General features: G+C 34.6%; 2 protein-coding genes across 4 annotated transcripts; one reads left to right on the top strand and one right to left on the bottom strand.

Moving 5' to 3' along the window:
- The first annotated feature begins 218 nt into the window (after positions 1–218).
- On the top strand, positions 219–3,603 carry LOC120637118 (proteasome subunit alpha type-5). The gene is made up of 5 exons (XM_039908778.1): positions 219–357; positions 492–748; positions 1,189–1,367; positions 1,941–2,053; positions 2,706–3,603. Exons 2-5 carry the CDS (start codon positions 492–494, stop codon positions 2,886–2,888), a joined length of 732 nt encoding a protein of 243 aa, XP_039764712.1. The 5' UTR covers positions 219–357; the 3' UTR covers positions 2,889–3,603.
- A 4,393-nt stretch (positions 3,604–7,996) lies between these two features.
- LOC120624751 (juvenile hormone epoxide hydrolase-like) lies at positions 7,997–20,306 on the bottom strand. Of its 3 annotated transcripts, none has more exons than XM_039891475.1 (10): positions 20,290–20,306; positions 16,883–17,077; positions 15,746–15,928; positions 14,844–15,089; positions 14,335–14,481; positions 14,031–14,250; positions 12,604–12,735; positions 11,983–12,217; positions 10,567–10,779; positions 7,997–9,950 (listed from the first exon to the last, which is right to left on the bottom strand). In XM_039891475.1, the coding sequence occupies exons 2-10, from the start codon at positions 16,961–16,963 to the stop codon at positions 9,428–9,430; spliced, it is 1,980 nt and encodes a 659-aa protein (XP_039747409.1). In that variant the 5' UTR covers positions 16,964–17,077; positions 20,290–20,306; the 3' UTR covers positions 7,997–9,427. The 3 variants fall into 3 exon arrangements, with proteins under 3 accessions (XP_039747409.1, XP_039747401.1, XP_039747391.1); XM_039891467.1 differs by lacking the exon at positions 20,290–20,306 and adding an exon at positions 17,992–18,096; XM_039891457.1 differs by lacking the exon at positions 20,290–20,306 and having other exon boundaries at positions 16,883–17,179.
- Positions 20,307–22,286: the final 1,980 nt, after the last annotated feature.

The following is a 22,286-nucleotide window of genomic DNA, read 5'->3' as shown; positions in this document are numbered from 1 at the left end:
GATAAGACAGGCGCCATTGTAGGCGGCTGTCATTGATTTAATTTATTACTATCGTGTGGCTGATATTAAACCGAAAGTCCTTGAAATTATTTTTCTCAAGAAGTAAAGTTTATGACGGTTTGATAATTATTTCTATTTCCGATCGCGGAATAACTTGATGTCATTTATCATTACTCTATGGATTTAATGATAACAGATTATAACTTTTAGTTAGTCTGCTCTGTAGTCCGTGACAAGTCAAATTAATCCACCTGTCAAATTTTTGATTACTCACGAAAGTAACTAAAAATTATTTCTCAAACTTTTGTATTATACTGGTTATTTTGCTGCAGTTAACAAGCATTTATATCAGTCAAGGTGTGCAGTATTAATTGATTTATAAAAGAATATATTAATTTAACTTATTCCTTGTGTTTTTTTTTAAATCAAACTAACCTGCTTAGCCGGCACGAAAACTTACTGTATTCTGTACGTACTGCGTCTGCTTTTAGATGTTCCTCACCCGATCGGAGTATGACCGAGGCGTCAACACATTTAGCCCTGAAGGTAGGCTGTTCCAGGTGGAATATGCGATTGAGGCTATAAAATTGGGTTCCACTGCGATCGGCATCTCAACTTCGGAAGGTGTTGTTTTGGCTGTTGAGAAGAGGATTACCTCTCCCTTGATGGAGCCAACAACTATTGAGAAAATTGTTGAAGTTGACAGACATATTGCTTGCGCTGTCTCTGGCCTGATGGCCGATTCAAGGTAAAGTACTCCTGTATAATTAATTATCTATTATTTTGAAGTTTGTGCACACTTTGGCTGCCACGCCTCGTCACGTCTTTTATTTCTAATGGGATACTCAAAAATATTGGTGGAATTATGAAACTGCTGAGTCCCAAAGTGTTAAAATAAGGACCCAACCTGGAAAACATATATCAATTTGTAGAACCAATGGATATCACTATTGGCCTGTATTAAAGTTTACTTGAATCAAAAAGTTCTACTGTATTGAATTTTCTAACAATTCATCAGTCTTACCTGAAAATTAATCTAGCACTGTGATCTTTTAAGCATGCTAAGCACTCGTCAAAAATAGTGTTGGTCAGTACAAAATTTACTAAAACAATGACTGGCTATTGTTTGCTATGACATCAATTCATTAATTTATATTTTTAGCTGATAGGCAGTATGTTTTGTTTCAGAACATTAATAGAGAGAGCTCGTGTAGAGTGCCAGAACCATTGGTTTGTGTACAATGAACGCATGAGTGTTGAGTCCTGTGCTCAGGCTGTGTCTAATCTAGCCATACAATTTGGTGACAGTGATGATGACAGCGGCACAGCTATGTCCAGACCATTTGGTGTAGCTGTTATGTTTGCAGGTTTGATTAACAAGTCCTTTCTTTTTTATTCATTTTCTGCAGTTGATTTCTGCATTGTCCCTTGCAGTTGCAGGATAAAAGTTTAAATGCATTTGTGCAGAAAAATTATTATAGTAAAGGAGTATTTTTTCCCATTACAAGTTAGCCCTTGAATGCAATTTCAACTGGTGGTTAGTGATGATGCAGCCAAAGATGGTAACAGGCTAACCTGTTAAGGTATTGCAGTTACATAAAATCTGTACCCCTAATCAGTTTCTATGCAATATTGTAACCAAACTTTTAATTGCTTAGCGACACATATTTTTTGGAAGGATGGTAACTAGCCACGGCTAAAGCCTCCCACCATAACATACCAAAGCTAAATTCATAAATTCCTAAATTGCCCCAGCCTGGTATCAAACAAAGGACCTCCCACTTTTACATTCACTGCTCCAGGGTTTATTTAAACTTCTGTAACAAAAAGTTTCTGGATTTAAACCAAAGCCTATAATAATATAACAAAGCTAATAAAAAGCCCTTATAACTTTCACATCATAATATCTTATGCCAAATTAATTATTACTATATTTAAAGGTATTGACGAAAAGGGACCACAACTATTCCATATGGATCCCAGTGGCACGTTTGTGCAGTATGATGCTAAAGCAATTGGATCTGGCAGCGAAGGTGCACAACAAAGTTTAAAGGTATAGTATGGAACTTATGTACATTTAATGAAAAATGTACTGTAGATCAAGCGCATGAGAGTTTGTGCAATTGGTGTCCAAGCAATAAAAATCACAAATTATATCAAATTATTTTTGTGTAATATTAGCTTCAAAACTTCTAACCTAGTTTGCATTACAAATGATGCTTTAAAAGTCTTGTCAGACATTAATCCTATAATGGTTTCGTGAACACAGTTTCACAGAAGTATTCCATTGTATTATACTCATCATTATTGTATAGATATGACACTTCACCATGGGTAAGTTACAGAATAGGGGGCTTGTTGTCACTTAGTCTAGATTCAGATATGTAAATAAATGTTCTTAAGTCTGTGCAATATCATATTATAAATGCAAAAGTGTTTGATTGTTCGTTTTTTTTTTGTGCCTTTCTTAACACCCTACACATACAACACCTGATTTCTCGCATGGTTAGTTGGAAGGAGGGAGCGCAACATAGACTACTTTTGATCCCTGTTGGGCTAGCAAGATAGGCTAGAGATCTCTAACTCTGTTGTGGCACCATCCACAACAGAGTTAGAGATCTCAATAGAAAAAACATGAGTTACATGTTACCGGACGAAGGCTAACAGCTAGGAATGTAATACATTAAACATTTGCTTGCACACAGGAGGTATACCACAAATCCATGACGCTCAAGGAAGCCATCAAGACTGCGTTAACAATTCTGAAGCAAGTGATGGAAGAGAAATTATCTGAGAACAATGTGGAGGTGGTGACAATGACGCCTGGATCACTGTTCCATATGTTCACTCGCGAGCAGCTTGCTGAGGTTATTAAAGATATACCTTGATTTGTTAGTAGTCTGGCTGAAGCGTAGTTTGGTTATCGGTACTGTTGTTTTGAAACAACCAAGTTTCTATAATTTGGTTGTTTCAAAACATTTTACTTAGTATTCATCACAATTTACAGCATTGGTGATCCACAAAGTCTATGCATTAATGAATCTTTTATCAGGTACCTCCTGTTTTTAAATCTTATATAAAATGGTTATGTTTAAGTTTAAATTTATGTCTCCTCAATCAATAGAATTCAAATCACATGGATGCATTCAGCTAAATAACATTTTCCTAAATTCTTAAATCCAAATGACCTTAGGAATATAAAACCAAACTACGCAATTTAAAGTTAGCCAACTCAGAGTATTTATGAACTATGTATAATAAGTAATATCTAAAATAAATTGTTTTATAAATTGATACCATTTATGTTGAATGTAACAAAATGGTTTGTATTGTATTTTAGTTTTTTTTGTTGTCGAACATGTATGTTTATAGAATCATTATACCTACTTTTTGTGCTATGTTTACTTCTGAAAAATGAAGCTGTAGCTTATTTTTATGTGTATGTATTTCATGTATGTAGTGTACTAAAATAGTATAATTTCAATGGAAGCATTTTGTATCAATGTAAAAGTAATGCAATTTATTTCATGTATTACTTTGGTGTGGGAGTTTATATAGATCATAAAATAAGTTCGAATTTTAATAAAAACTTTTTTTAAATGACGCATTATTTACTCTTATTTTCTCTAGTGGTTGAAGCCAGTGGCTTTATAAAGGAATGTTTTGCGGCGAATAGTCTCCAGAATAAATTTTACAAACAAACGCGTCAATTTGGTTTGGCGGGCAGAAGTTCACAAACACACTGTCACATTAATAATGTTAGATAAAGGTGGGAATTATGTTTATTCCACAAAGATCTATATACTGAATTAACATGTCTATAAATAGTGCTATCCTATTCTGGGGATACAAAAAAATAAAGTGAATTATGATGGGCGTTAGAAGCAGTAAATACTCATTGGTACAGATTACTAGTAGGTTGTAGAAAATTTTCCTATACCTGTTATATTATTTTTATCGCCCTCATATGTATTTATATAGTTTCTAGCAAATTATAATGGGCGTTAGAAGCCGCAAATAGTCATTGGCATAGTATAAAAGAAGGTTCCTAATACTATATGTTGATCGAACAGGTATGTAGTGCGTAATTTCTTGTAAATTATATACCTAAGTATTTATCAGTAGTTTAAGTTAGTTCAGATAATGCGCGTAGCTTTAATTTTGATACTGTTGATAAATCTGTTAAATTTAAACTCTACGATGTTGACATGTCTAATGCCGTTTCAACTCTTAGGGGAAACAATATGAAAAGAACGGAACTAGTTTTTTATTTAACTCAAAGTTGATGTTGATAATCTAATCCATAACATTCAGTGCTATTTTTTCTCACATTCCCTGTTCATAAAAATAAAGATAGTTCTACGTAATGTACCTTATAATATACTTAGTTCTACAAACTTTAACTTTAGATTCGTGAATATCACCATCATCATATCAACCTTTTACCGGCCCACAACAGGACACGGGTCTCTTGCCACAATGAGAAGGGGCTAAGGCCGTAGTCCAGTCGGATCTCGGATTGGTGGCCTTTACACACCTATGAGAATTCTATGGAGAACTCTCAGGTATGCAGGTTTCACAATGTTTGCCTTCACCGTTGAAGCAAGTGATATTTTAATTGCTTAAAACGTACATAACTTCGAAAAGTTCGTGCTGGGATTCGCCCCCTCGAAAGTGAAGTCCTACCCACTCGGCTATCACCTTGACGGCCGACTGGCGCAGTGGGCAGCGACCCTGCTTTCTGAGTCGACCGTGGATTCGATTCCCACAACTGGAAAATGTTTGTGTGATGAACATGATTGTTTCTTAGTGTCTGGGTGTTTATATGTATATTATAAGTATTTATGTGTATAGTCATAAAAATATTCATCAGCTACCTTAGTACTCATAACACAAGCTACGCTTACTTTGGGGCTAGATGTCGATGTGTGTATTTATTTATTTATTTACCATCGCTTCTCTTTATTCGTGTATATATATATCAGAAGAGAGTTAGTAAACTAGTTTTTAATGACATCGGATCTGGAAAATGATGCATTTCTGTAAAAGGCTACATTTATCGCAGATGAAGACAACAAAAAATCACGCTTAATAATCGCAGATGCTTAGTGCGCAGTTTTTTGAAAATGCGAACTAAACATACAGACCGCTCTAAACTATAAATACTTATAGAAATTCTAGTCCAGCGCGATAAAACTTTGACGGCCGATTGGCGCTGTGGGCATCGGCTCTGCTTTCTGAGTGCAAGGCTGTGGGTTCGATTCCCACAACTGGGAAATGTTTGTTATGAAAATGAATGTTTTTCAGTGTCTCGTCTGGGTGTTTATCTGTATATTATTCATAAAAATATTCATCGGTTATCTTAGTAGGTACCCATAACACAAGCTACTTTGGGGCTATATAGAGACGTGTGTATTGTCGTAGTATATTCATTTATTAAATAAATGAATATACTACGACAATACACACATCGCCATCTAGCCCCAAAGTAAGCGCAGCGTATTGTTTATTTATAACTTGGTCAGACTGAAATAAGTAGTAAGTAGCTACGGAAATACTATTTATTGTTATACCAAGACATCGCAGAAGTCCCAGCAATCGGCTGGGGTGGTTGGTAGACGTCGGGAAGGCATACAACGAGTTCCCCGGTGGTCTAACAAAGTCAACAAGAGGGACACGGCGTGGGTATACCCCCTTTAGAGGAGGAGTCCCACATAACCTCCGTCCTGCCCAAGGGTCGGAAGTAGCAATAAAGCTTTTCCAACACGAAAAAATAAAAATGTACGCCTATGTTACTCTCTGATATCTGAAATACCACTATGCAGAAAACATGTCAATCTGTTGCTCTGTTAACATAAAAAAATCTATTCCCAGAAAGATAGCGGAATATAGCATATCTCTGCTAAATTTCATTTGGATCCGATCAGTTATCGAGTGATCGAGTAACAAACATCCACCCAAATCAAACAAGCAGTACCCAAAACGAACATCCTTGCTTTTCCATTATTAATTACCTACGTAATTTGATAAAATTTATGCATCGCAAAACGAGCAATGATGCAGAACGAAAGTCATGCTTATTTTACAATTAATTATACATTTTGAAGTTAGCAAATTGTTATGAGGTAAAACAATTGACAGGGAATTTTGTGGCTCAGAAAAACAATTTCTTGGGCTGATGACTTATCCCTACTAATATAAAAAATGTCAATTTAAGTTTGTTTGTTACGCTTTCACGCAAAAACTTCTTAACCGATTCTCATGAAACTTTGTACACATATTCTTGGAAGTTTTAGAGGTAATATAGGATACTTTTTATCCCGACATTAAGCTCGGGTCCTTTGGGAGAGAAGATGAGGGTTTGACGATTTTACACCATAACTCCTACAAATTATAACCGATTTCAATAATTATTTTTGTACTATAGAGGTTATAATATGTGTTTAATTTTGCCCAAACTGTGGTTGGAGATAGAGGACAGAACTCATCAGCGGATAGCAGCAAACCCTTCATTTAAGGCTTAGCGATACTGAACTTTATTTTTTTTTAGATCTACAACTAAAATTAATGCCACGTACGTAAATTGTACAACTAAAACAATTTTAAACGCAGACGAAGTCGCGGGCAACAGCTAGTCAAATCATATTTTAAAGATGATTACAAACAGGAAAATATTACTTGACTTGTTGGTATAACTTTTCCTCTAAGAGTTGAGAGCATGTTTCCGAGAATCTACCGACATTGTTAAATGCACAAATTTTAATTTGTTATTTAGATATTGATATTGTATTATTTTCTTGGTTTCTTGATCTGTTGAAGTTGCTTAGAGAAAGAGTTTAATTACCACCCTACCGACAAAGACGTGCCGCTAAGCGATTAAGAGTTCCGGTACGATGTCGCGTAGAAACCTATTAGGGGTATGGGTTTAATATAACTGACATACCCCTAACAGGTTGGCCCATTACTATCTTAGATTGCGCATCATCACTTACAAGCATGTGAGATTGCAGTCAAGGGCTAACATGCACTGGAATAAAAAAAAATAGAGAACCGCATTGCTCATCGCAGTACAGCAAACTGCAAATCCCTCGCAACTATAACATATTTCAAGAATAACTATTTCTAGTAATTTAATACGTAGATATAGGTAGGGTTAGATTTCTTAAATCCTTTTATTTCTAACTGATTTATTTTGTGCAGCTGATCGGATCAATACCGGAGCTTCAGTGGAGCGAGACGAGCTCTCGGAATACCATACACAAAGATCTCTCCCGCCTTAGACTTGGAGGGCAAACTGTGTAATTCTTATCCTTGTTTTCATAATTCCATGGTTAATAAATCTTCATTATTTTTTTTTTTAATTTGTCTATTATTATTTATGTTTTAGTTTCTATTGCAGATACTAGTTTTGGAAGAATGCGAAATAATTTTGTTATCATTTATGTAATAGAAGTTATTAAAGTTTTGTTTGATATTTAAAATTTCTGTATTTGTTAACTATCTTCCTTTTTTTGACAATTTGGCTATATCAATCACATCATCTCCCAAAACATTTTTTGTTATAAAATATTATTAAACCGCAAAAACCATTCTTTATCACGGGATAACGGTTTCCTATGTTCGTTTACAATAGGTAAAAAATGTTATAACTAATAGACGCTGCTATGTCTAAAAAGGGGTTTTTTTTGTCAAAAGAAAAAATTATCCTTAATATCAAAATTATAGTTTAATTTTTCTCTATAATAACAAAAATTAAAATCAATAGTTTTATTATTATCAAATTAAATTTTAAAAAGTGCATTCGTATATCTATCTATGCATATAAATAAAAGTAGTTGTTCTGTAAAATATTCAGTATAAAATAAACTTAATATAACTTAACTTAACAGTATTTAATAAACTATTAATTAGTTTATAAAAAAAAAGTATAAAAACAGACTTTCTCAACTTACAAATAATTAATACAAAATAATATGAACCATAACATTTGATAAAACATAAATTAATTGTATATTACAATAAAAAGATAACACGTATTTTGAACTTATATACTATTTTTTTTTAACACAGAGATTACAACTTGTATCTTTATAGGGTACAAAGCTTAACATATATTTACTAAGACCCTTATTAACGTAGCATAACGTCGAAATAGTTAAGCAGTGTTTTGTCACATTTCACCACCTTACACAACTAACAGCACCTTTTAAATGTCAGAATGTGTAAAAAAAACAATACGTAACTGATCCAACGTTATGCTACGTTTATTAATAAGACCCTAAGGGAATACCGTTTATTTCCGTCTAAATTTACACCCTAAAACATTACACCCTAGATAAATGCTAAAAGTCATTTGAAATCAACTTATGAGAGGTTTAAAATCACCAGTAAAAAAAAAATCCTAACGTTAATATCTTTTCAGTAGTTATATTTTATGTACATAAAAAGCCACTTTATATTACTACAAGTTACACTATACGTTACGTAGTTTAAGATGGTAGCGGGCTAACCTGTTAGACAGTATGGCAGTTATATTAAATCCATAACCCGTAACGGTTTTTACGCGACATTGTACCGGAACGCTAAATCGCCTTTGTTGGTAGGATAGTAACTAACTACGGCCCATCAGATCAAATATGCGTATTAGAAAATTACGTATACACGTGATACCATGACTAAGTAATCATGTGCCAATGATGTACCCTTACTATGCTAAGTTCAATATTAAAAAGATGGAACTACTAGCAGTAGCGTGCATAGAGGGTATGCACAGGGTATGCAGATGATATAAAATGAAGAAAATCTCCAGTACTAGTCAAAAATACCTAAGGGTAGGCTTTTTATAACTCTTAGAACACCTAGCCTTATGTTTTTTATAACTCGTACTAGAGTTTTTCTTCATTATATATAAACTGCATACCCTCTATGCACGCTAGATTATTTCGTTCCTGAGCTCAATCTACGATACATAATTAGTAAAACTTACATTACTTCCATTTATTTTGATTTTATATTTTGATCTCCAAATACAATTGTAAACGTTTAAATACTACACTAAAGTACAGTAACCTTAGTAAAAGATTCGCTGGCTCGCAATCGAGGACTCTTCGTATGGAAATACTTTAACATCAGAGCAAAATGGATTTTATTTGCATTTTGTTTAAGCTTAAATTTGCCTACAATACTTTAGTTCCGACTTGCGACAGGACGGTTCGTAAAACAAAAATCAGAAGTGAAGGATTTCAGACTCCAAAGCGATTGTAATAAGGTTCATTTTACTTTAATAATACAGGTTTGATATGCGAAAACGACTCGCCGATTACGAGAAAGCCAATCTTGTATAAAGGCCACAGGGCTTAGAAAGCTAAGATGATCCAAGCTATACAAAGGATATAATATAATCCATAATAAATTATATGTTAAGTATTCACCAATATTTGGCCAAATGTGGCTCCAAGTCGATTGGATTTACGTTAGGGCCAAATCTCTCCACAGGCAATCCATTCTTATCAACGATAAACTTGGAGAAGTTCCACTTTATAAAATCACCAAATGTACCGCTTTGGGTGCGTTTCAAAAACTTCCACAATGGGTGTGTATCCTCTCCGTTCACTTCAATTTTTTCAAAGATATCGAACTTTATGTTTTTCTCTTTGGCGAATTCTATAATTTCCTTCTCGGAGCCAGGTTCTTGGCCACCAAATTGGTTGCAAGGGAACGCTAATATGCGCAGGTGCCGACTTTTGGCGTATTTCTCATACAATTCGTTCAGTTGCTGGTAGTTTGTGTCGGTGAGGCCGCATTGCGAGGCAACGTTGACTATTAGTAGAACGTGCCCCTTGTATTTGTCTAGCTTGACTTCCTTTCCGTAGATGTCTTTTACAGAAAATTGGTATATTGTTTCCAATGCGTTGGGAGTTTCTTGAACTTTTTCTCTTGTTTCTGGCATCCTAGGAAAGGTTATAAAGTTTAAGAAGTGGATATGCCAAAAACTATTCTATTCTAAATTAACTTCACGAGAACACTACAAAAATCTATTACGAAGCATGCATTAAATAAAATCATCATTTCAGTAAGAATATAGACCAAATATTCAGTTTCTCGATTGTGTAGGAACAATTTATCGTGTAGGAACTTTTGAATTTTTCTGGATATGAACTAGTGTTAATCATATCTAAAATTCGTACATTCACATCAAACATCACAACTAAGATGTGGAAACATTATCGGTTTATATAATAAAAACGATATTACTCTTGTCTAAAGGTGTATTTGTTTCACTGAAAAAGCTAAACCTTACTCATTTTATATATGCGAAAATAAGTTTGTTTGTCCTTCCTTCACGCCCTAACTTAGTAACCAATCAGGCATAGAGTTAGTTTACATGAGAGTAGCACCAGGAAAACAAACGGTTTCCAAAACGGGACAACAGCTAGTTAACAAATAAAACAAACAAAGTTTGACTTTTAAAATATTATTAAGACTCTGTATTTTTTTTTTTTCGTGATGTGCTGATTGAACTTTAAATGCCAACGGGGAATGCGTGGAGCATATTTGCATACTCACTTGGTGTGGTTATAAAACTGTAGGAACATGTCGACAGCTTCAAAGATATCACTGGCCAGTATATCGGGGTTTTCCATCGCTGCGAAGTGTCCGCCATCTTCCACTATGGTGCTGTGGAGGTAGTTCTTGAACTTCAGCTTTAACATCGAGTCCGGATGGAACACTAAATCGTGCTTGAATTTGATGCCCCATGTTGGCACGTCAGTTGGGATTCTGGAACAAAATGCTGGTAATTACCTGAATGCTCCAGTCCAGATTATTCCGTAACAACCAGTGATCGGCGTAGGTAGTGCAATTTGGGGTCAATAAACCAAGACTTTACATTAACATGGATAAACCTAGCGCGATTTTGTTTTTTTTCATGATTTGTCTTCGATCTCCCAGTATAATCTAACGTTTGTACTGAGTTATGATTTAAAAGTAAGCCTTTTTTTCACTGCTATTATCGAGTATTATCGATGTATAGCGTGTTAATGAAAACCGAAATAATAATACTTCATAGGCTTTAGAGATACATTATTTACTGTGTCAGAGACTTATCTGTGAAAACGAAACGCTAATAGTTTTTGAGTAAACCTATAGTTTTACTTAAATAAATCAGACACGGCCCTAACAATCACATGCAAAATTAAAATCACGTGACTCCTGTCACTTTACCAGATTTTTCCGCGGTTTCGACTGACACTAATAAAACTACAGCGCTCACTGGGCACAGGGAGGTCGGTAATACATAATTTTAATGTATTTCCAGCCGAAATCATACCGAAAGTGGACGTTGGCTACTTCAAAGACTCTGCAAGTATAAACACACGCATTGTTTATTAGTGCTAAGCTTAATGTTCGATGTTTATCTATTTCTTTATTTTCACATAGACTCCAGAGTAGCCTGTGGGTGTAGGTACTATGCGCGTGACGGTCTTTTATCCTCAATAGGGTTGTCATAGTAAAGAATGGTTTGAATTCGTTTGTATGGAAAAATAAATATGCTTCTTTTGATTTAATATCTTTACACGGTGATTCCTTATGACATAAACTTATGCATCCTTCAATATTATTGCGTAATCAGGTTACATGTTGTATAAGAATAATAATTTTGCAAGATAAGAAAAGCAGAATACAAAACATCCAGCTTTAAATCTATTAATATTATAAATATAAAGACGGCCGATTGGCGTAGTTTGCAGCGACCCTCCTTTCTGAGCCCAAGGCCGTGGGTTCGATTCCCACTACTGGAAAATGTTTGTGAGATGAGCATGAATGTTTTTCAGTGTCTGGGTGTTTGTGTATTCTAAGTATTTATGTATGTTATTCATAAAAATATTCATCAGGCATCTTAGTAACCATAACACAAGCTGCGCTTTTTTGGGGCAAAATGGCAATGTGTGTATCGTCGTTATATAAAAAAAAAAAAATTACTCGTCAAGCCTCATAGCAAAGAATCTCTTGTTCATAGTCTCGGCGTACGTCCGCATTGACGTGGTGATGGTGTTGGTAGACCAATACACCAACACATTGTCCAACAGATGCGTCAAACTGAACTTCGCCAGCAGGTTCCCATCGCCGGCCTTCTTGTACGCGTCGTTTGTCCACGTTGAAAACTTCTCTAAAATATACGCTGCTAAACCCGCCGGAGAATCTGTTAGTGCTATTCCTGAGGAATTAAATATGAAATTTGTAAAGATAAATTTACCTTTGACTACGTAGAGAAGCCATTTTTTATTTAGCCTATAGATTTGATTTGTCCATGGTTTGTCACTTATACAGCTCGCTACTGGGCATAGCGAGGTCAGCAATCATTTTAATGTACATATTTCCAGCCGAAATCATACCGAAGTTGGATGTTGGCTACTTAAAAGACTCGGCAAGTATAAACACACGCATTGTTTATTGGTATTTAGTGCTAACATTAATGTTCAATGTTTGTCTATTTCTTTATTTTCACATAGACTCCTAAAAGCAGTGGGTGTTTTACGAACTACTTGAGCGGATAGCCTGCTAGTTATTTTGCAGTTACAATCAAAATAAATAATATGTTACCAATAGTGTCAGGTTTGGTGGCTTGTATATGCAGGTAGCCAGACTCTTCGGCCAGTCGCATCAAGTGTTCGCTCAAGGGATACATGCGACTCTGCAACTGAGGCTCCACTATCAGGCTCGGCCATAGAACACCTACAAGATAATACAGGTCACAGCTGTACTAATTCCTTTGGTATAAAAGGTTGGTGTGAGTTGGGGAAGGAGAAAGAAAGAGTTATATAATACAAACTACGCTTAATTCACAATAATCGCGACACACAGACAAATCTGTATATTTGTTTAAAAATTTTAAATGCAATAAAAAACTTTTTCTTTTATCCTAAAACACTCTTTAAAAAGTTTTAAGATAAAAAGGAAAAAGATGATGACATTCGGCGCTCTAAATCCCTTGGGATTTTTAAAAGTCGTGTAAGGAGGCACTATTTGAATTTGTCACTATAAACATGTTAATATTATATGTATATGTGTGTGTATTTATGCATATTTATTAATAATATATTATTTTATTACATTTATTATTTTATTTAATTATTTATGTATATAGTATATATATATATATATATATATATATATGTATATATATCTGTATATTTTTATATATATATATTTTATTGCGATTTTCCGTCTCTCATTGCCTTATTCCAATAGTTAAGGTAGCCTGGAAGAGATCACTGTTAGTGATAAGGCCGCCTTTTGCATATAATTTATGTTAATGTAAGTGTTCCAGTGTGTATTTCCTTTATATGCAATAAAGATGTTTAAATAAATAAAATAAGATCCTCCAAAAGCACATAATGCGTATGCAATGTCTAGTATTGTATACAACAGTTAGGTACCTTAATCTAAAAAGAATACAGCTTACTGAATACATAATATTATTAGCTGTTTGACATTTAAGCTGGAATTAATGCAAAAAAAAAAGCAATTACAACCCAGAGTGGCTTATATGATATATCCCAAACTGAGACAGTTACATATGCAAAATTCAAAAAAAATTCAAAATTCAAAATTCATTTATTTCAAGTAGGCCTAATACAAGCACTTTTGAAACGTCATGTCTGTCCGTGTGTAGTGACTCTACCACCGGTTCGGAAGGCAGATTCTACCGAGAAGAAGCCGGCAAGAAACTCAGCAGTTGCTCTTTTCCAACATCAAAAATTTACATTTTATATTTTAACATTCATTTTTCTATCTTGTGAGAGATGAAAGCGGAGCCGGATGCTTCCAAGCAACCTTGTCATTAAGAAACTCATCAATTGTATAATAACCTCGCTGTAATAAATGTGTTTTAACACATTCTTTAAACTTATGGATTGGTAGGTCCAAAATTACCTTAGGAATCATATTATAAAAGCGTATACTCAATCCCACAAATGACTTCTGCACCTTTCGCAGACGATATGCTGTTGAAACAGTCCTCAACTCACCTAACACTGTAAAAATATTCTCCTGAGGATGGAACAACAGTAAAGGGGTATTAGTGTGTAAACCCATCACATTCTTAGGGAAGAAAGTTGCTAAAATACATCCCATCATGTGACCGATATCACCCCCTTGGACGTAATACTTGTCGTGTCCTATTCGCTTCATCAGGTTGGAAATGACTATCCCCATTTCTGCTGGACCGAAACCGGGACGTACTGGCGCCTGGAATAAAATTGCAAATCGGTGTCACAGATTACTGTCTAGAATTAAACTTGTTGGCATTTTTGTGTCAACCATCAGCAGTACCTGAGAAAACCCAAATCCAGGGAGACTAGGTGCTATGATCTCAAATACGAATTTGCGTCCTGCCTGCAATGTTGTGAGCTTCGGAATAATCTCGTAAAATTCTCGCACAGACCCTGGCCACCCATGCAACATCAGAAGTGGGATTACCTAAAAGTCATATTAATGGGTTAATATATTATAGTTTTTTATAGAATTTTTACTAATATTTAAAATTTTCAATCGTTTCTACTTCCTAATAATTCAAAATAAGTCATAAAAAATAAGTTTTCCAATGTTTCTTCATTTATTATAGCGAGACATTAATTACTTACAGTTTAGAACCATGTACGCTATTTAGGAGCATGGTTGTAGCTTAGTTGTGTACTATGCAGTAGTTAATTATACAAAGTTGACCCAAGTTGCTAACTGAATGGATGGAATTTTCGCTCAGTTTAAAAATACTAAGCATGTTGACAATGAAGATAATTTTGTGTTTATCATTTTTCTTAAACTGTGGTTTTTATACATACCTCAACATCTGATGAAACTTGTGGTTTCACATGCATGTAGTGTACATCCAAACCTTGAATGTTAGTTACGAAATGATCAAACTTATTAAAAAACTGTTCTCTTTCCTTAAAGTTGTATTTGTTCTGCCAGTAATCAAGCACTCTTGTTAAGAAGTGTGAATTGAATCCATATGTGAAACCAACCTCTTCTAGTGGTGGTGGGAAAGGTCTCCTGTGTAGGAGTCTTTCTTTTAGGTCATTTATCATCTGCAAGAAAATTTATAAATGGACATATAAATATTTTATTAGTAACACAGCCATAAAGCCATCAAGCTGCCCAGAGTGGTGATTATGGGCAGCAGTGGACTGTTATAGACTAATTGGTTGTCATATAATTATGTCTAGATTATGAGATTACTAATAGAACATATAAACAATTCCAGTATATAAACAAATTTTCAATATACATTTCTTTTAACCTTAGTTTGACCATTTTTTCTTGTAGAACCTTTATAATAAGGAATGAAGAAATTTCTTTAAAAATCAGCAATGATTGGAACTTTCTCTATTAATATTCACACTCTTCATAAATGTAGTTATCAATCACCTCACAATAATGTAAACAAATATGTATAAATGCTTCATACGGGCCTGCAAAAGTCCTACAGAATTGTTAAATATGAAGAAAAACACCTAAGACATCAAAATATGCTTAAATAAATATTTCTAGGGCATTCAAAACTACACTTTTCTTTTTCACCAATGTAGAAAATGTTAACCACACTTTTACGGAATAAACTATGGATATCAATTTAATTTATCAAACATACCAAATATGAACAGTACTTTTATCCCAAATGTTTTTGTCGTATAGCTAATAATAGTTCCAAATAGAACATAGAAATTGCAAAATTGTTACTTACAATATCGCTAAATTCTATCTCATAGGGTCTTATAGATAGATCTGGCTTTGGATTCATAGGATAAGGTCCCCAGTATTCATCTAGGTTAAGCTTAGGCACATCCGGAGGAGTTGTTAATATTTTCAACATACAATAGGCCCATAGACCTGCTAGTACAGCAGAAATAAAAAATAGTTTGCCAAACTGAAAAAAAGGAAATCAATTATAATTAATATCTATGGAATAGTAATTTAAAAACCATCATCTTCTCTTAAACAAAACTTTTATCATCATCATTGGCCTTGTTAATGTTCCACTGTTGGGCATAAGATCTAACAAGAGAAGGATATGAACTTATGCTTTAGAAAAAAACTCAAGACAAAATCTTAATAAATAAATAAATATATAAATATACTACGACCATACACACATCACCATCTAGCCCCAAAGTAAGCGTAGCTTGTGTTATGGGTACTAAGATGACTGATGAATATCTTTATGAATAATATACATAAATACTTAGAGTTAGAATATACATATAAACACGCAGACACTGAAAAACATTCATGCTCATCACACAAACATTATCCAGTAGTGGGAATCAAACCCACAGCCTTCGGCTCAGAAAGCAGGGTCGCTGCAAACTGCGCCAATCGGCTGTCAACTAATAACCATTATTCCCATTTAAATGCTCATTGGTCGATTGGTGATTTTGGTATGAAAATATACGAAGGTACATATATGAAGGTACATGATTTTCCTGAGCAAAAATTCTAAAACAAATCACAAATATTTATTTTGGTTTGTATAGTTGAAAAATAATACATCAAAATTGGGGCTATCCTAGTAAATTACTAGTATAACTACTAGCACTTATGGCAGGCAGCCCTGGTGAGAGAGTAAGTGTGTCTGCAAGTGTGTATATATATCAGGTATTTTTAATACTTATGGGGCCAAAGGTTTACTCTCCACAGCATGTGTCTTGCACTTGTAGAAAATATTTTAGCATTACCCACCTTTGGCCACCTAGCCACCTTTTGTAGGGTTTTTTTAAATCCTTATTCACAACTTATAGTTGTGAATAAGGATTATTATTTGTTGTTGTTGGTGTAAAATTGTAACTATTACTCATACAATATTGTGTTAGTAGGTACTCACTGTCAACGAAAATTTTGAAGAGCTTTTCCGTTTTTGTTTAGTTTTCTTCTTAGTATCCGTTTTAGGTGTTTTATTGGCCATTTTTAATCGGAAATTAGTTGTAAACAACAAGTTTTATTTGACAAACTTATGCCGGGAAATGAGCTCAAGAATTGCAAAGTACAACAGATAAAGTCTCTCGGTATGGAGTAGTACCTAAAAAATTATTTACCAACGAATATTTTTAATTCAAATTACTTCCTTTGTATTATGCTTTTCCCTTAAAAATACAAAAACATCACTGAACACACTCACAACACAAGTCACAAGTACCTACTTCAACTTGAGTTTGACAACTGTCAAATGTCTATTGAGAGAGTATTGTCAGTTGACAATGACATTATGATACGGATTAGCTTCATTGTGCTGTTTTGGCATTACGAAAAGCCATAAATCAAAAGAAGAAGAAGAAGAAGATTAGCCAAAAATATTTTTATTTTACAGCAATCGATTAAAATTTTGTAGTAAAATAAAATATTTACAGACGAAAATAACCTATTACTACATTAACTACAAAAAAATAAAAGTTGTTCACTTATGATCATAGTACCCAAAACGCTATTTCCCCTATGAATCGCTAAACTTAGCCGGTGGGCTAAAATATAAGTGCCAGTTCTTGGATCACCTGATGTGTAGGCCTATTTTTGGGACACGACTTTAATTATTTGTTGAATGAATGAATATACATTTATTGCATACCACAAAAAGTACATGATTGTTATGTGTGCGCTGACCATGGGTCCAGATTCTCAAAAGCAAGCGCCGCAAAAACGCAGTCATTTAAAATAACTAACTAACTTTTGTGTAAACGTACATTACTAACTATTGGGTAAAAGTACGCTAAAAACAAATGAAAGACGAAGAAGCAGAAGATTTGAAATCCCATATAAGATCTATCTTTGAAGAAATTTCAAATTATGAAACAAGGATCTTCCTCTTGTAGATAGCTCTGGCCATAGAACCATAGATCAATAACAATACTTATATACAATAGTTCCATGTTATGATGTTTCAAAGAAACGAGAGCTTAGCTACAATATGAGATAGTGTAGGTTATTTTCCCGACGTACTTTTATCTGGAAAGTATTCCGAAGTTAATTATATTCTGGTATGTTGTTTTCGGGTGGCCTGTAAAGGAAACTTGAGTTTTTGACGTCGTGGATTTTCTTATTTATGTTATGTTTTCCATTTATATCAGCTATTTCAGAAATAATTTGTGACCAACCTTAAATAAATAATAACATAATTAAACATAGGCTTAGACACCTAATTAAAGCTTAGAATTATAATAAATAAAGCTTTTTATGTAAACTAGTGAAAAGAAAACTCTGTCCTTTCCAATTCTGCACTGTTATATTATGACTTTAATTCAAGCGGTACCTAACGGTTTCAATTTAAATTTAAATTTTTAAATAAATAGAAATCTATAAGGTTTCTGAACACTTACAGTTGAATTCTTTCTTCATGCTCATAATTGAACTGAGTCCGTGTGTCCTAGACATAATAGGTATAAACTCATCTCCAATTATTTAGAATGCAGAGTTCTAAACGATGAAACACTAGAGCAGACCATGAGCAACAGAAATATACTTTCTATGCTTGCTCTTGTTCATTACCACCGTTTGAGAAACTTTGTTAGAGTGGTAGAGTCACTACAAACATACATACTTGACGTTTCAAAAGTGCTTATAAAGTAGGCCTACTTGAAATAAATGAATTTGAATTTGTTGACGTCATTGTACTAAGGTCTATAAGAGTCTGCTTTCCTACTGGCTCCTTTGCAAAATTTTCAGCATTGTACATTAGGTAGGTAATATAACGATACAGAAAAAGTTTACGATGGGTTTCCACTTAACATGAGGTGGACAATCATCTTAGTCGGTCAAATATTACTAGGTACTATAAAAAAAAAACCGTGAAAAAGAGTCACTGTTCGGTATTAAAGTTGCAAACTTTGTGCTTTATTTCGCTATACTCCACGTATTTTTCAGGCTGTGTCAATGAAGCCGGCAAATAATAAAAGGAATTATTCAGGTGTGAATAAAACGCCGACCGCCGCTGCCGAGTTGACGCTGTCAGCGGGCCGCAAGCACAATCCCTCTGTTAATTGAACGCGCGGGGCCAATACGGCTTTTTTAATTTTTCCATTCTACCGCTGCGCCAGATACAGCCTCCTGTTAGGGTTGCCATTCAGCATCTTTTTTTTTTTTTAAAGAAGGCTGAGCTTTTTAAAGGCCTAATGAGGAAACCTACCATACTTTTCGTATTCAAAATAATTGTATAATAGGACTGCCCCGTTGGTCTTGTGATGAAGATGTTTAACTTAGGATCATGCATCCCAGCAAAAATTTTACTAGGTCAAAAAATTATGGGTTATCAGTCAAGAAATTCTAACCTTGAGAACTATGATGATGAAAATTGTTGTAATTGTTACAAACAGACAGACGTGGCTTTTAAAAAAAATACGTATTCGAAATACCTAAATAAATTTGTATTTGTATTGGCAATTGTATAATAGGACTGCCCCGTTGGTCTTGTGATGAAGATGTTTAACTTAGGATCATGCATCCCAGCAAAAATTTTACTAGGTCAAAAAATTATGGGTTATCAGTCAAGAAATTCTAACCTTGAGAACTATGATGATGAAAATTGTTGTAATTGTTACAAACAGACAGACGTGGCTTTTAAAAAAAATACGTATTCGAAATACCTAAATAAATTTGTATTTGTATTGGCAACCCTGCACCGACCACGCTATCACGGCACTCAGCTATGTCAACGTTTTCCATTTTTACCGCCCATCCGATATTCATTTCTGAACGAATTTTAAGCCGACAACGCTACTGGAAATATAAACCTTAAAGACCCATATTTCCATTTTACTGAAACAAGTTTCGTTTGTAAATTATTAAATGTTAATGCTAGGTTTAATAAGCTTTAGCATTGTGGTTTTTCATCGAATTCCACTTTTGCGAAAATGACACCCGAATTAAAATCGCTTTTAATATTAGGTAATGGAATATTATTATGAGAACGCCATTGATTTTGAAAATTGGACTGGCAGTAATGAAGAGATAAAATTATTATCAACAGATTCAGTGATTTGAAATGAATTCAATAAAGTTTGACTATTATGCATGTCCATTTTTGGTGTTAATATAATTAGTTGGAAACAAATAATTTAATAACCTCAATATGTTAGTGATACTAATCGAGACCAACAGTTTAATATGATTTTTCGAGTCACCATGGTAAAATGAGGAGAAATCTGGCGAAACGATAATCTGTCTAAACGATAACAACTCAGAATTTGTTGACAGAAATCACTATTGATATCTAACAACTGTGTCCCTGATAGGTAATCGTACCCAGAGCCATGTAGTAAAACGTACGCTTACTACTAGACCAGAACGGCAGTTTATATAGGCACGCAGGTTTCCTCACGATGTTTTCGTTCACCATACCCCGACCTGAAATAAAATCATGTTATTTTAGATCGGGGACCCATATACAAAATTGAGAGAATAAAATAAAATTAATATAAAAGACACTCAAAAAACAATACTTCATTCTCATAAAATTAAAAAATTAAAATTAGAATAATTTAAATTAAAAATAGGTAATGAAAGGGCAGGTTTATGATTTATCATTATCAGCCCATTATAGGACGGATCTCCTTTAAAAAGGGTTTTAGGCTTTGTCCACCACGCATCTGTGCCGGTGGACTTCACACGCCTTTGAGAATGTTGAATGGATGTGGAACTCTTAGGCATGCAGGTTACCTCACGATGCATTCTGCAAATGAAATTTTAGTTGCTAACATTAAAAGGGCACCGTACTCCGAAAAAGTGCGTGCATGAAGGGAGTCGAACTCCGTGAAAGGGAGGCGGAAGATCTAACCACGAAGCTATAACCGCTTTAAGATTAAAGTGTATTAAAGGGCCAACTATTGTAAAGAGGGTAAACCCTCCGCAGTGATAATAGTCCGGACAGTCTCTCGGGACTGCGTCGCAGTTGACAAGCTTATCTACTAGCGGCACTCACGGCGTCTTACGGTTTAGTTTATCCCATGAAATTATTTGCTAAGCCAGCGAGATTAACGCCGGATGCTATTGGGGTATTTTAGAATAGTTAATAAGTGCAGAATTATTTTGATTACAGTTTTATAATCATATAAGAAACAACATATTCATATCTTCCATTTACCTAAACAGTTTTGACACTTCCCGCCTTAACTTATATCGTCCACAGATTATCGTATTTGAGAGGGTACCTTTTTTTTTAAACTGAACGTACACACATAGGCAGATATGGTTACAATAATAATGAAATCCGGTAGGTTGGCGTCCTGCTACACCTCGCTAGCAAAATGTATTTGTTGAAATAAAAATTAATGGCAATGGGAGGCTGATAATGTACAGATAAACACCCAGAAACTGAAAAACACATGTTCATCACACAAACATTTTCCAGTTGTGGGAGTCGAACACACTGCCTAGGACTCAGAGAGCAGGGTCGCTGCCCACTGCGTCAGTCGGCCGTCTGACAAATGCCGAGTTATTCGGCTAAGCACGAGTTAGATTGAGTATAATTAGAAAATTAGATAGATTAAGATAGGTAGGTACTATATAGGAACAAATGCATTTATATATATTAAACTTGCATAAAAGACGCTTGCGACCGGTTCCTATACGGGACGTACTAAACTTGCATAACTAAAACGAGACGAGACTTTCTGAACTTGCAGAAACGACACGACCGTAGAAAGACGCTTGAGACTTACTAAGCTTGCTTTTTGTATACAAGACGTACTAAACTTGCATAAAAGACACTTGCGGCTAGTATAAGAGACTTACTAAACTTGCGTAAAAGACTGGTGCGACCTGTAGGTTTAAGGGACGTACTGAAATAACATAAAAGACCGTAAAGACATAAATACACGAGACGTTCCAAACTTGCATAAACGACGCTTGCGACCTGTATACGAAACGTACTAAACTTGCATAAACGGCAAGTTTTTCCTTTGTGCGAGACGTACTAAACTTGCATAAAAGACACTTGCGACAAGTATAAGAAACGTACTAAACTTGCGCAAAAGACCGTTATGACGTGTATAAGAGAGGTATTAAACTTGCATAAAAGACAGTCGCGACCTGTATACGAGACGCTCTGAACTTTGCACAAACGACATTTGCATCCTATATACAAGACGAACTAAGCTTGGATAACGGACACTTGCGACCTGTTTACGAGACTTAACTAGCGTAAAAGAGTACCAATAAATTTGTACGACTCCGTGGTCGTTCAATTATACCAACAGATATTTTCTATTCCACGTATTTAACACCTGCGCTGTTCACTAGCT

Source organism: Pararge aegeria, chromosome 1 (genome assembly GCF_905163445.1).
Source record: "Pararge aegeria chromosome 1, ilParAegt1.1, whole genome shotgun sequence".
NCBI classification, from domain to species: Eukaryota; Metazoa; Arthropoda; class Insecta; order Lepidoptera; family Nymphalidae; genus Pararge; species Pararge aegeria.
This window is presented reverse-complemented; position numbering and strand designations above follow the sequence as displayed.